At 41.2% G+C, this 14918-nt stretch overlaps 1 protein-coding gene across 1 annotated transcript in view; it reads left to right on the top strand.

Moving 5' to 3' along the window:
• LOC146673247 (butyrophilin-like protein 2) overlaps positions 1 to 11385 on the top strand; it is a 45096-nt gene extending 33711 nt beyond the window's left edge. Inside the window, exon 5 of the mRNA XM_085402638.1 lies at positions 11039 to 11385. Within this exon, the coding sequence (XP_085258764.1) occupies positions 11039 to 11385 (347 nt within the window). The remainder of the gene's footprint in view (positions 1 to 11038) is intronic.
• The last annotated feature ends 3533 nt before the right edge of the window (positions 11386 to 14918 follow it).

Genomic DNA, 14918 nt, shown 5'->3' with positions numbered 1-14918 from the left:
GGGGAAAACCAGCTGGTTCTTCCTGTAATATCAGCTACACCCACACATGGCATAGTGGAGTTTACTGGTGTGAGTCCAGAGAGAGTCCCATCAGTAACATGGTTAACCTGACAGTCACTGGTAAGCTGAGTGTGTGGACTGTTGTTGTGATTTGACGCTGTATAAACAAAATTGAATTGAATATTTTATTTACTGTTCCTCAGCCTGTGAAGCATTGATGGTGTCTCTCAGTATTTAAGGTGGAGTTGGGCTAAGAAAAAAAACCACAAAGCTGAAGGTTTTTATTGTCTGATAAACTACAAAGTCATGAACATGTGACTCAGACTGGATTAACTTCTGGATCACATCTTCTGAACCAGCTCAGAGCTCCTGAAAAAAAAAAAAAGCTGAGGAGAGACCCGGATGGGATTCGCCCACAACAACATGCCCGCAGGCTCCTCTGGGCGATAGCTAAGCCAAAACAGACTGAGGCTACATCTACATCTTCCGGATAAATTTGAAAAGTGTTTTCGTCTGAAAACGCTCCACGTCCACACTATTGTTTTCAGTCATTCTGAGTTTTTCGTTCACATTGAAACGACTAATCACCCTGTGTCATTTCTGTCTGCCGTTTATTTATTTTTCGGCTCCTTAAAACGTCACGGCAAAATGTTGAGGAAAAACAAGATTTTTAAATGAATTGACAATGAGGTGGAGTTCTTGCTGCGATTAACACAAAAGTACAAAATTGCAAAAGTGAGTTAGAATTAAAGATTTTGAAGGAAAGCTATCTGGAGCGTGTACAAATTGATATTATCTTTGATAGGGCTGTCAAAATTGAGAGCAAACAAAACTGCTGTTTAATTCCCTCTGCCAACTTAGTTTAATTGTTCACATGACTGCATCATATGACTAACATGCGTCATAGTTTCCAAAAGTCTCCGCTTTCGCTGTCCACTTCAAATCGCTCAGTTTTCCTTGACCAAAAACGTCTTCTCGATGTGGACACATCTCCAAAACGGAGAGAAAAAGATGACTTTTACCTCTCTGCGTTGTATTGTATGTAATGCTATTATATCAGCCCTAATATTTACTATAGGGAGCTATGCTGCTGTGGTTTATGACCTGATCCACATCAAAGAGTTTATGTTGATCAGAACAGTTTCAAGAAAACTTTCCCCCACCATTTGTGTGCTCTTTTTCCTGGATTACTTATTACTATTTACGAAATGTGCAGGCTAAGAAGAGATCGAAAAGAGGCTTTAGGGCCAGCATCCAGGTACACATTAGATGAGCCTCTAGATTGGAGATTCCCCAACTGGTCTGGAGTTTTTGCTGCCAGTTAACCTTCTGGATTTGGTTGGAAATGCGTACTCACAGCCACTGAAGCCTGGATCCTTCTTGTCTGATTCTCTGGATTCTGTCAATTACCTCTCTACTGCTGTGCCCTTGCAGCTTGCATTGCAAAACCAGTGGCTGGTCCTGCTGGTGTTTGCTGTTAGTTCCACTTCCACAAGCTGATGTGGAACCTCTTGAACACCCACTCCATCGCCAACAAATCCTTCTCCCTGAATGAGATTTCCACAGGAAAAAAGTTGGATTTTCTGTTTCTCTCTGAAACGTGGCAGAGGGATGGTGAGGTTATTAACCTAAACGAACTGCGCCCTACTGGCTGCTCCTACTTGGGCGCCCCCTGTTTCAGTCACCGTGGTGGAGGACTTGCTGTCGTCTTTAAGGACAGTTACACATGCAAGTATAGGTATCCAAACAATCAAGGTTGGCTCTATGAACATGTTTTATTGTGTTTTCAATTATCACCCTCCTGCTCCTGCCACTGTGTTCTTAGAGGATTTTATGGACTTCATTTATCAAGCTGGAGAAAGTTTTGATTCTTGGGGATTTTAACATTCATATTGATGATGCCTCTAAACTAAACTCTGCAGCTGAACTTTTATCTATATCTGATTCTTTTAACTTTGTCCAACATTTCTCTGGTCCAATCCATCTAAAAGGCCATACCTTGGACCTTGCCTTTTCCTTGGACTTCAACATTGGCAACGTGTTTGTTGAGGACATACATTTGAGTGATCATAATTGTATCTTCTTTTTTTTAACTCAATTTTAGCTCTAAACAAACATCTGTGAAGTTAAAAACTCATAGACACATAAAAACAGAGACTATGCTGAGACCATCTCCATCATGTTTGACAGTTCTCTACTTTCCACTGAAAATTATGTAAATACTTTTATCCATTCCTTTAATAGAGAATGCTCATCCATTTTGGATCAAGTGGCAAAACAAAACAAGCTCTACCTCACAAGAGAAGATTAATGGATACAGTGGAAAATATTAGATCACCATATTTTTTTCTAGACTCATATCATAAAACAAGAGAAATCCCAAGATTCTTTTTGAAAAAATCCGTTCTATTATGTCCCCCAGATGTGGTACATTTAAATGTGCACTCTAAAGTCTTTGTGTTCTTTTGCAGCATTTTTCTATTTCCCAGTGGTTTCTTTAGTTGCAGCACATTTGACCCCCAGGCGGTGAATACTTATTGTATAACTATTATACAGTAGTGTATAGCATGAGGTTTTGTCCATAAATGTGACTGTTGTAGATGTATGTCTGCAGAAGCTTTAAGTCGTCTGTCATGAAGGACACAGACCAGCAGCTTGTACTACGAATCGGGATTTCAGCTTATCCAGGTGACTTCAGGGTTAACTCCGGGCTTTCTGTACCACAAAGTTCATTTACATCTACTGGAGTAAATTAAATTCACACAACTGTACAGAGCTGTTTCTATCGCCTCGCTCTTTTATCAGCAGCAGCTGTGTTACCGTCATTCTGTGTTATGTGTGTAACCTCTTCAGGTTTTACTACATCGTGGTTTGTTCCTCCTTTGTAAAATTTGCCACTCTGCTGTGCAATGAGCAATGTGATTGGCCAAATCCTGCCAACAAAACCTCATCTATTATTTTTTCTACTTTGTTACATCCTGTGAGACTGGGAGTGTGTGGGCGTGGTGTCCCTCTCCTTTCTTGCCCCTCCCCCTTGTCTCGCTCTGCCCCTGGCTTCTGCCTTATGACACAGTTGCTGCTCATCTTACCCAAATCAGCTCTTTTCCACTCTAAAACTAGGATGGTGATGTTACTGTGTCGAACTGTCAGAGTGACGTCCTGTCCAGACTTAGCTGTAATGGTTTTCATGTCTGAAAGATGAAACAACACAGAGCAGAGAGGTTAAAGGTCAAAGTACAATTACACTTTACAAAAAAAGCAATGAAAAATTCTTGGAAAAGAGTTTAACACAGCTAATCATATGAACAGCAGGAAAAATACATACAGACATGTGACAAAGTGGGTGAGAACACCACTTGTCCATATTCTTAGTTAACATTCTTGTTTTGGTTTAACCATGTTTCACATGTAATCTGCAATAGGCAAACATCTACAATCCCGGGCTTGTTTATGTTTTGCACTTTTAAAATTCAAATTCAAATTTTTATTTGTCACGTACACAGTCATACACAGTACGATATGCAGTGAAATGCTTAGACAACTGCTCGTGACCTAAAGAGGGGGGGAAAAAAAGGGGGCTATGAATAAGATAGGAAATAATAGTGATGTGACGTTCTGTATCGAGGCTTCGAAGCGTGTGTCGAGTAATGGAGGGGGCGTTTCCGCGATGCGCGTATCGAGGCTTGCTTCATTTATGGGAGGAGCTGAAAATGATGACGTCCGAAGCCTCGCTGCCCGGCTGTACCACGTGACTGGTTCAGGAAGCAGTTCGAACTTTGCCGCGAGCTATGACAACGATATAAACCCCTCAGACTTCATTCAAAATGTGGGTGTTTGATGGAGAGTTGCGGTTAGTGAGAGTTTGTAGACAGTTTGGAGGTTTATGAGAGTGAGGAGAGAAAGTCAGGAGAGAATGGAGCCAGATAAGAAGAGGAGGATGTCCTCCCCTGTGTTGGAACATTTTGATCTTATTCCTCCCAACAAGGTATGTAAATTTCTACAGAAGATGTATTTTCATAATACTGATGGTGCAATAAAACCTATGTTAAGCTGTCTGTACTTTTGTACAAGGTGAAGTGTTTGCTATGTGCCAGGGAGCTGGGATATAACAACAACACCTCATCCATGCTTAGGCACTACAGAGCTTTGCATGAGAATAAGGGGGACACCGATTGTGGAGCAAGACCAGGTGAGCCATCAAATGCCATGATAATATAGCATGCTGTAATGTTACTAAATGATATAACAATATTATGCAGCTGTTATAAGTTACGTGTGTGATATTTATATTTGTGCTTTGTCTTTATTGTCTTTCCTCAGGAGAACAATCTCAAATAGATGAAGACCTGGTTAGCATGGTGATTGAGGACTCCCAGCCATTTAGCATTGTGGAGGACAAAGGATTCAAAAGATTTGTTGAATCATTAAATCCTAGCTACGTTCTCCCCAATAAAGGTTATAAAAGCAGTGAAAATTTAGTTTTTACTGAATAAAATGTGAACAGGCAGTAGCTGTCCATACCTCAACGTTACAAAAGCACAACTACTGTCCACACCCCAACCACACCTCACCTCACAGTAAATGATCGTTTCCATTTTAAGCATTTCCAAATAATCATTTTCCATACTGCCAGTATAAATATACACAGTATACTGCCATCACTACACTATACATGTTTTACACACTCCTTTTGTTGTTGACATTTACAGTAGTGATGGGACGTTCTGTATCGAGGCTTCGGAGCGTGTGTCGAGTAATGGAGGGGGCGTTTCCGCGAAGCGCGTATCGAGGCTTGCTTCATTTATGGGAGGAGCTGAAAATGATGACGTCCGAAGCCTCGCTGCCCGGCTGTACCACGTGACTGGTTCATGAAGTGGTTCGAACTTTGCCGCGAGATATGACAGCGATATAAACCCCTCAGACTTCATTCAAAAATGTGGGTGTTTGATGGAGAGTTGCGGTTAGTGAGAGTTTGGAGACCGTTTGGAGGTTTATGAGAGTGAGGAGAGAAAGTCAGGAGAGAATGGAGCCAGCTAAGAAGAGGAGGATGTCCTCCCCTGTGTGGGAACATTTTGATCTTATTCCTCCCAACAAGGTATGTAAATTTCTACAGAAGATGTATTTTCATGATACTGATGGTGCAATACAATTTATGTTGAGCTGTCTTGACTTTTGTACAAGGTGAAGTGTTTTCTATGTGCCAGGGAGCTGGGATATAACAACAACACCTCATCCATGCTTAGGCACTACAGAGCTTTGCATGAGAATAAGGGGGACACCGATTGTGGAGCAAGACCAGGTGAGCCATCAAATGCCATGATAATATAGCATGCAGTAATGTTACTAAATGATATAACAATATTATACAACTGTTATAAGTTACGCATGTGATATTTATATTTGTGCTTTGTCTTTATTGTCTTTCCTCAGGAGAACAATCTCAAATAGATGAAGACCTGGTCAGCATGGTGATTGAGGACTCCCAGCCATTTAGCATTGTGGAGGACAAAGGATTCAAAAGATTTGTTAAATCATTAAATCCTAGCTATGTTCTCCCCACTAAAAAGGTCATAAAAGCAGTGAAAATTTAGTTTTTACAGAATAAAATGTGAACAGGCAGGACTGAGGCTCAAAGCCTCAGTGTGTAGCTGTCCATACCTCAACGTTACAAAAGCACAACCACTGTCCACACCCCAACCACACCTCACCTCACAGTAAATGATCATTTCCATTTCAAGCATTTCCAAATAATCATTTCCCATACTGCCAGTATAAATATACACAGTATACTGCCATCACTACAATATACATGTTTTACACACTCCTTTTGTTGTTGACATTTACAGGCTGTGTGCAAAATGCCACACTCTTCAAATTCATGCCAGCTATTATTTTTACGTCCAGTAGGTGTCCTGCTAGAGCAAATGAAGCTTCATGAAGCTTCGCGTTGGGGTGAACCAATTGGATGAAAAGCTTCAGTGCTTCATGGGGCTTCATCTGCCCATCACTAATTTACAGGCTGTGTGCAAAAGGCCACACTCTTCAAATTCATGCCAACTAATATTTTTATGTCCAGTAGATGTCCTACTAGAGCAAATGAAGCTTCAAGAAGCTTTGCACTGGAGTGAACCAATTGGATGAAAAGCTTCAGTGCTTCATGAAGCTTCATCTGCCCATCACTAGAAATGACACACAGGGGGACTTAAATACTGGTTTAGCTAAACCAAATGACACACATGGGGAAAACAAGATGGCTGCCATATAACCAACTAATACAAAACATTTAAACAAACACGAAACACCCCCCAGGCAATGAAGCATGTGGTGCAATCCAATTAGGCTGTCAGTAGTACTTCAGGTCTCCCAGCCCTTTGCCACACCTTTTGCCAGACAGGAGGAGACACCAACCCCCAGGTAACTCAAACAAAGAAAGATGTATTAATATAACATAAAACAGAACTTTGACCTTGCAAGGTTAATATTAGTGATGGGCAGATGAAGCCTCATGAAGCACTGAAGCTTTTCATCCAATTGGTTCACCCCAACGCGAAGCTTCTTGAAGCTTCATTTGCTCTAGCAGGACACCTACTGGACGTAAAAATATTAGTTGGCATGAATTTGAAGAGTGTGGCATTTTGCACACAGCCTGTAAATGTCAACAACAAAAGGAGTGTGTAAAACATGTATATTGTAGTGATGGCAGTATACTGTGTATATTTATGCTGGCAGTATGGAAAATGATTATTTGGAAATGCCTAAAATGGAAATGATCATATACTGTCAGGTGAGGTGTGGACAGTGGTTGTGCTTTTGTAACATTGAGGCAAGGACAGTGATTAGTGTTTAGGGGACACATCATTGGTTTTTATTTAAAAACAACAGTTTCTCCACTGTGGCAGGTCGTAGACGATTTCTTTTTTTTCCAAACTGTCTCTAACTCTCACTAACTGCAACTCTCCATCAAACGCCCACATTTTGAATGGGGTCTGAGGGGTTTATATCGCTGTCATAGCTCGCGGCAAAGTTCGAACCGCTTCCTGAACCAGTCACGTGGTACAGCCGGGCAGCGAGGCTTTGGACGTCATCATTTTCAGCTCCTCCCATAAATGAAGCAAGCCTCGATACGCGCTTCGCGGAAACGCCCCCTCCATTACTCGACACAAGCTTCGAAGCCTCGATACAGAACGTCACATCACTAGTTAATATGTGTGCACACCATATAAACATTGGAAGGTGTGATGGAAAAATGAATACATTTAATAAAGAAACAATATTGAACAATAAATAGAATATTTTAAAGTAGTGACTGTAAATTAAACTAAAGTGAATCAACGGGTGGTGAGGTGTGGAGCTTACCATGTGTGGCATGCCATCACACCCAGTCATTGACAAAGTGTTCTCCATGTTTGGAATCCCAAGGACAGTAAAAACTGACAATGGTCCTCCTTTTAACAGTGAGGCTTTCTCACAGTTTGCAGACTACCTAGGATTTCATCATCGCAAAATCACACCTTGTTGGCCTCAATGCCATTGCTGAGAGATTTATGAGAACCCTAGGCAAAGCACTGAGAGATGCTGAGAAGCAAGGCACACCATGGAAACAGCAACTAAACATCTTTGTTCTTGAGTACAGATCTAAACCTCATAGCACAACAGCGAGCTCACCAGCTGAAATACTGTTTCAACGCCAGCTATACACCAAGCTCCCTTTCGTTAACACCACTCCACGCAAGTGTTCAGATGCTGAAGTGAGAGCAAGGGATGATAGTGCAAAGATCAAGATGAAGGTGATCGCAGATGCAACTTGTCACACCAGACCACACTCACTAAGTCTGGGTGACACAGTGCTGCATCGCCAACCCAAGCACAACAAATTATCCACACCATACAATGCAAAACCCTACAAAGTGACTAAGGTTAAGGGTTCTGAAATTACAGCTACAAGGGATGGACACTCGATTGTCAGGAATGCCTCATTCTTCAAGAAAATCAGACATGGTCTTGAAGCTGCCCCACCTGGACGGCATGTCGACCCCGCCTTAACAGACAAGCCCAGATACCCCGTCAGATCAAACAGACGCGTACCTATGCATCTGTCTGATTACATCAGATCTAAGACTTGAATATCTGAGTGACCAGTTAAAGGTTATGCTGCGTGTAACATGTTTGTTGTTCCTGAATCTAACACTGTAACCAGTATTATAGTGTTGAATGTTGATAGTGTTTAGTCAGAGATCTGCGCAAATACAGTGCTGTTTAAGTGATGTTTAGGTGTGGAGAAACTCAAGTAATAAGAACGTTCAGTAATTTTATTTGGTGAAAAAAGGAGACAACAGAAAATGGTAGATGAACAAGTTAGTGCTGCAGACTGTGTTGCCGCTGCAAGCCTGAGAATTAAAGAATGGAACTGAGAAATAGGTGTCATCATTGATGTTTGAGGCATGCAAACATTACAGTACTCAATTACTCTACGTTACCGTGTTTTACTTACACTTTTCAGTTGTAGCTGCTGACAATAAATAATATTGTTTGAATAATTTATGATTTTAGTACAAGATACTGGTCAGTATAGATACATATTTCTCAAAAATATTAAAATATTAAGTATATTTAAAGAAGGTATTCTGTGAACCACATACTGAATTTTTTGTCTGAGATAAATGTAATTAAATACCTTAATATAACACAAAAACATACGTTAATATTTTAGATATTTATTTCAACTTATCAAATTCAATAATTACTAAAATGATATTCATAGTTTTTATCATGCTTATCTAACTTATATTTATAGTGATATCTACTAAGCCTCTGAATTACTTTTTAGAGTGTAGCTACCAGCAATAAAGCTGAGTTTTTTCTGTTCATTTTTGCCTCCACGAGTCTGCATTTGGGGTCCTTTCTACCAGCTGCATACAGCAAACATAATGGAAGAACATGACCATAACGTGACACAGACTCTCCCTCCTCGGAGTACAACGCCGTTGTTGCTGTTGTTTCTCTGCTGTGTCTTTCCCCCCCTTCTTTTCTTCTGTCCTTCCATTTTTCAACTTTCTCCCCAACGTCTCTTTCTTTCTTCTTTTTCTGCTTCGTCCCCCCCGGTTATGCCCGTTGCGATTGTATTGACTCAAAATAAAAAATCCTAACACACACACATTACACTTCTTTGTCTCTGTCACAGCTGGATTAAAGTCCACACAGACTCATGCAGCCTGATGTCTCCTTTACACGCACACTGGACCAATATGAAAAGAGTTGTTTGGCTTTAAACATATAAACCAGCTGAATTTTATTCGCCTTTATCACAAAGACAAACTGTTTAAATCCAAGTTAAGCCTCACCTGCCGAAACAAACAGAGACACAGACAAGCATCAAAGTGCAGCAGGGTGACAGTTACAGCAGACATTTCCGTGTGCTGTAGTTCTGCTGATCTGGCTCTTAGTTTCTTCTAAATGCCTCAGTCTGTTGGTTTTGTGAAGTGTGGTTCACAGCACAGCGATCACGTGATCATGGAGTGCCGACAGATGGCCCACCTGCTGCTTGTGCAGGCAGGTGAACCGCGAGGATTCCCACCTGAATTAATCTTTTACTATCAAGGCTCCTATGACTCATTGGTCAGAGGGAGAGAGATCGGCACACTGCAGACTAAATTCATTCAAGTTCAAGTTTTCCCAACATAAAACGTCCATGTCCTTAAGCACGAAAACAAAAACAGGCTGAAGAAGTAATAACTCTGATCTCATTTTTTTTATACTTTTGACATAAAATATTGTTAGTTGGTCTGTTTGACTCCATCCACACCCTGACCCGCACGCAGGCAGAAGCTGAAGGCCGTGGACTCAGGCTGATGTCCTCCACAGCAGAACAGAGAGTTTCTTCATCCTCTGAACCATTGCATGTCTGCTCCTGGTTTATGATATAAATTGGGTTAATTCTGCTTCATAAAAAAACAAACTTACAGAAAGTGCAGTTAAATGTATATCATCAGTTTCTGTGTGAAAGCAGCACAGCCCTTAAGACTCACAGGCTGAGTGTGAAGACTTCTCCCACCTTGGAACTGAGCCAGATGAGCTTTCTTATGAAAACCTGACAACTTTCCAGGTAACTTGTAAGGAATTTAGCATTCGGGAGTTATTAGTTCGCAGCCATTGGAGGACTCTGGTCAAGCCCACCAACCGTCTCTCTCTCTCTGACTGTTAAGTGTGGAGTTACAGACCTGCTCTCTCATTCGGGAACTTTCAGCTTCATCTGAAATTCAAAGCTCATCTCATATAGTCTCGTCTGAAGCTCCAATTTGATTTAATACAGAAGCACAGACATGTCTGCTGGACCTGGATCACTCTACTCCACCTTGCTGTTTTTCAGCATCCTTGTGTTTGTCTCTGCAGGTGAGATTTACTGTTAGAAACTGAAGATGAATGAAGAGTATCAGCCTGTTTACATGTTAATAATATTTCTATAAGAGTTATCTTCAGATTGATTCAGTTTGTCTGTGCGGACTGAACATCTGGGGCTGTGATCCAGATGTGACAGAGACAAAGGAGTATGTGTGTGTCCAGGGGTGCTGTCAGGGATTTCTTTCTATCACTCTGGGCCTCATCACTTTAATATTACATGGATCCAGGTTTATTCAGATGTGGATCAATGTTCTGCTTCAAGAAATAGATTTTTTTTTATTTCATGCAAGATTGCTACTGCTTCTACATATTTATTTAAAATATTAGTATTAGCAAGTTACAAAATCCTTTGGACATGCATTTTCAAACAGAGTATATTCTGTCTGTCCTGAGACTGAGTGGATCTCAAATTTCAATGTGCTTTAGCTCAATAAAAGCTCTCCTCATGTTTAGCATGAGGCTAAAATTCCCCCTCAGTGGGTCACTGGTGACCTGCTGGATGTTCAGAGGTTCATTAAATCCAACATGACTAAAAACTCAAATGTCAAAGGAAATAAACAAAATATTTAAAGTCAATCATTCTGATCATAATTGTACTTTGACCTTTAACCTCTCTGCTCTTTATGATTGCTTCTTTCAGATCAAAAGACTGTCTTAGCTGTGCCTGGACAGGACGTCACTCTGACATGTCAAGCTCCAGATAACAAACCTGTTACAGGTGTAAAGTGGAGCAGAGAAGACATCAGAGATAAAAATGTCTTTTTGTACCACAAGGAGCGTTTTGATACCACCAATCAGCATCCATTTTTTAAGAACCGTGTGGATCTGAAGGACAGACAGATGAAGAATGGAGACGTGTCTTTGATTCTGAAGAATGTGATAGATGCTTGTAATGGAAAATACGAGTGTCACGTCTTCATCGAAAAAACACACTCATGGAAATCCATTAGAACCATCAGACTGGGTGTTGTTCCTCCAGGTGAGTGAGTTGAGTTGAGTGTGTGTGTGATCAGAGGTGAAGCTGCTTCCTGGTTGTTGATGTTTGTTTGTTGTATGGATGAGCTGGTGGATGTCAGAGGCAGACAGATGTTTCTCCAGCTGTTGTCTTTGTGGCTGGTAGTCTAGAGTTTTAATTCAATTGAATTGAATTCAATTTTCTTTATATAGCACCAAATCACAACAACAGTCGCCTCATGGCCCTTTATATTGTACAGTAGACCGTACAATAATAGATACAGAGAAAAACCCAACAATCATATGACCCCCTATGAGCAAGCACTTTGGCGACAGTGGGAAGGAAAAACTCCCTTTTAACAGGAAGAAACCTCCGGCAGAACCAGGCTCAGTGAGGAGCAGATAGCCGCCCCTCCCTGGGCTCTAACCTTACCTAGCAACATTGTTTAGGTAAGGTTAGAGTAGAAACTAATTATTACAAATGTCACTAATGTCAGAGATGAGTATAAAACATCTCTGCAGATCCAGTCAGATCATGTTTCCCGCTTTTTACTGAACAAGAACAGAAAAATTCACCAGCATTCAAACTGCCACACGTTATTCCCACTTTTAACTTTTTCTGTTACACCTGTTTCTCTCCTGCGGGAAAATTATCGGCGGGGTAGTTGGTTTGGTAGTTGCTATTGCGGTTGCTGGTTGTGGTTATCTGATGTGCAAAAAAGATAAAACACAAGAAACCCCAAATCCAGAGTAACCTCTGGCAGGCCAGCAGCAGACTGAAATGGCTCAGAGCTCCTGACGGCTCGACTCCAAGTCTCCTGCTGCTGCTCCATAATCCTGCGTTGATGCCAACCATGGAGAAAGACACGCTGATCATCATCTTTAGACTTCAGACCAACAGTGTGCGTCTGTGCTGTCTGTCAGTGACTCTGAGCCTGAGTCTGTCAATACACAAATCTTTACTTTAATTACCGTAATTAAACTGTAACAGCTGATCTCTACATGAGGACGTTTGTATGGTTCAAAAATTAAAAAAAAACACACTCATAAGATCATGTTTATTTGTAACACAGTTTGACTTTATGTCAGATATCTCTCTGGTGTGAACCGTGAAGCATGTTTCTCATTTATCAGTTTCTGGCAGGTAATTCAAATAATGTAAAGTTCTTTATCATCGTCTCTGTTAATAAAGATCTCACGGAGGAGGGGTTTGTTTATATATCAACCAGGGCTGGTGTAATAATTTTACTGTGCGGGAGCGGTTGTGTCTTTCTGACATCGAGCTCCTTTCAGTATCTGTCAGGCCTTTTTACTTACCGAGGGAGTTCCCTCAAATCTTTGTCAGTGTTGTTTACATTCATCCTAAGGCTGACGTTAAAGTTGCTGCCGATGCCATTTTTAAAGTGGTACACAATCTGCAGACTCTCTCACCGGATGCTCCTAATTTTATTCTCGGTGATTTTAACAATTGTAATCTTAAGAAATCACTGAACAATTTCTTTCAATATGTCACTTGTCCTACAAGGAATAACAAAACGCTGGATTTGTGTTATGGACCAATTAAGGGGGCATACAAGTCTGTGGCCGGACCTGCGCTAGGTTCTTCGGATCACAATGTTATTCACCTCCTCCCTGCTTACAGATCTGTGATTAGGAGGGAGAAGGCCTGTGTGAAGCGGACTAATGTCTGGACAAAAGACAGTTGTGTTGCCCTTCAGGGGTGTTTTGATTGCACTGACTGGTCCTTGTTTCAAGAGAGCACTTCTGATTTGGATGAACTCACCGATGTGGTGTGTAGCTACATCTCTTTTTGCAAAGACTCTGTGGTTCCAGTCAGAGAATTTAAGACTTTCCCTAATAACAAACCGTGGCTCTCTAAAGATATTAAGGATCAGATTCTTAAAAGGAAAATTGCTTTTAACGAGGGAGACGTTCCCACTGTGAGAATATTGAGGAAGGAGGTGAGGGCTGCAATAAAGATTGCCAAGATGAGGTATAGAAATAAGATTGAGGCAGAACTCAGTAGTAACAACCTCAAAAGAGCTTGGCTTGGTATGAAAACAATGGCAGGGTTACAGACGAAAGGTAAAAGCAGCATTACCCTAGAAGGGTTTACCTCTGACAAACATCTGGCAGACGATCTTAACAGTTTTTACCTTCGTTTTGAGAACTATGACTGCTCTAGGCAGACCAGCACACTGAGGGAAAGGACTATCACTCCCCCATCTATTTGTATTGATGAGACAGGGGTAGCTAATCTTTTCAGACACACCAAAAGCAAGAGTCCTGGACCTGATAACATCTGTGGACAGGTACTGAGAACTTGTGCTGATCAGCTGAGTGGGATTTTTCACTATATCTTCTCACTTTCTTTAGAGCTACAGACAGTACCTAAGATTTGGAAACATGCGATCATTGTTCCTGTTGCTAAGGGCAGTTCTCCTAAGGCACTGAATGATGTTAGGCCTGTGGCTCTGACTTCTTTAGTGATGAAGACATTTGAGAAGATAATTAAGAAGGAGATTTTAATGCAGGTTGAACACCATCTTGACCCCTTCCAGTTTGCTTATAGAGCAGGGAGAGGTGTGGAGGACGCTGCTGTCACACTCCTGCATGTCTTGTATAAGCATCTTGAGGCCCCCCACACCCATGCAAGATTATTATTTGCTGACTTTTCATCGGCATTTAATACAATTCAACCCCTCTTACTTGCTGACAGGCTTTACAATCATTTCAAGCTTGACACTAGTCTGGTCGGCTGGGTGACAGACTTTCTGACTAATAGGTCACAATGTGTGAGGGTGAATCATGTCTTTTCTGATGTGCTCTCCTCCTCTACTGGATCACCCCAGGGTTGCTGCCTCTCTCCCCTTCTGTTCATTCTGTACACAAATGAGTGTCGCAGCAATTTCACAAACAGACACATCCTGAAGTTTGCTGACAACACAGTGATCGTCAGTCTTCTAGTGGGGGACGAGTCAGGCCATGGACAGGTTGTAGATGATTTTGTGAATTGGTGTGATGAGTCCTTCCTCTCACTTAATGTGTCAAAAACTAAAGACATGATTATTGATTTTAGGAAGTCCTCTTATAGCTCATCACCCACTATCATTAAAACTGCCGATATTGGGATCGTTGAGAGTTATAAATATCTAGGTGTGGTACTTGACCATAAACTGTGTTTTGAATCTCATGCTACTAAAGAAGTTCAACAAAGACTGTTCTTTTTAAGGAAAATGAGATCTTTTAATGTCTCATCTGAGATGTTGTCTTTGTTTTATAGAAGTTTTATCGAATCTGTGATGTCTTTTTGTATCGCTGCCTGGTTTGGTAACCTGACGGTGAAGAATAAGAATCGGTTGGGACTTCTGGTAAAAACCGCTAGCAAAATTTCAGGGCGCTGGCAAGATGGACTTTTGGCCATTTACAATAGAAACGTGCTTAGAAAGGCTCATTCTATTATTAATTGTGTGAACCATCCACTTCACAGTGAGTTTGAGTTGTTGCCTTCCGGCCGCCGTTTTAGAGTACCTCCGAGGAGGACTAAAAGACTCCAGGTCTCTTTT

This window comes from Rhamphochromis longiceps, linkage group LG3 (assembly GCF_057381845.1).
Source record: "Rhamphochromis longiceps isolate RC_006_pf linkage group LG3, R_longiceps_female_GT1.1, whole genome shotgun sequence".
NCBI lineage: Eukaryota > Metazoa > Chordata > Actinopteri > Cichliformes > Cichlidae > Rhamphochromis > Rhamphochromis longiceps.
The sequence above is the reverse complement of the archived record's forward strand: the minus strand, read 5'-3'. Positions and strand labels throughout refer to the sequence as shown.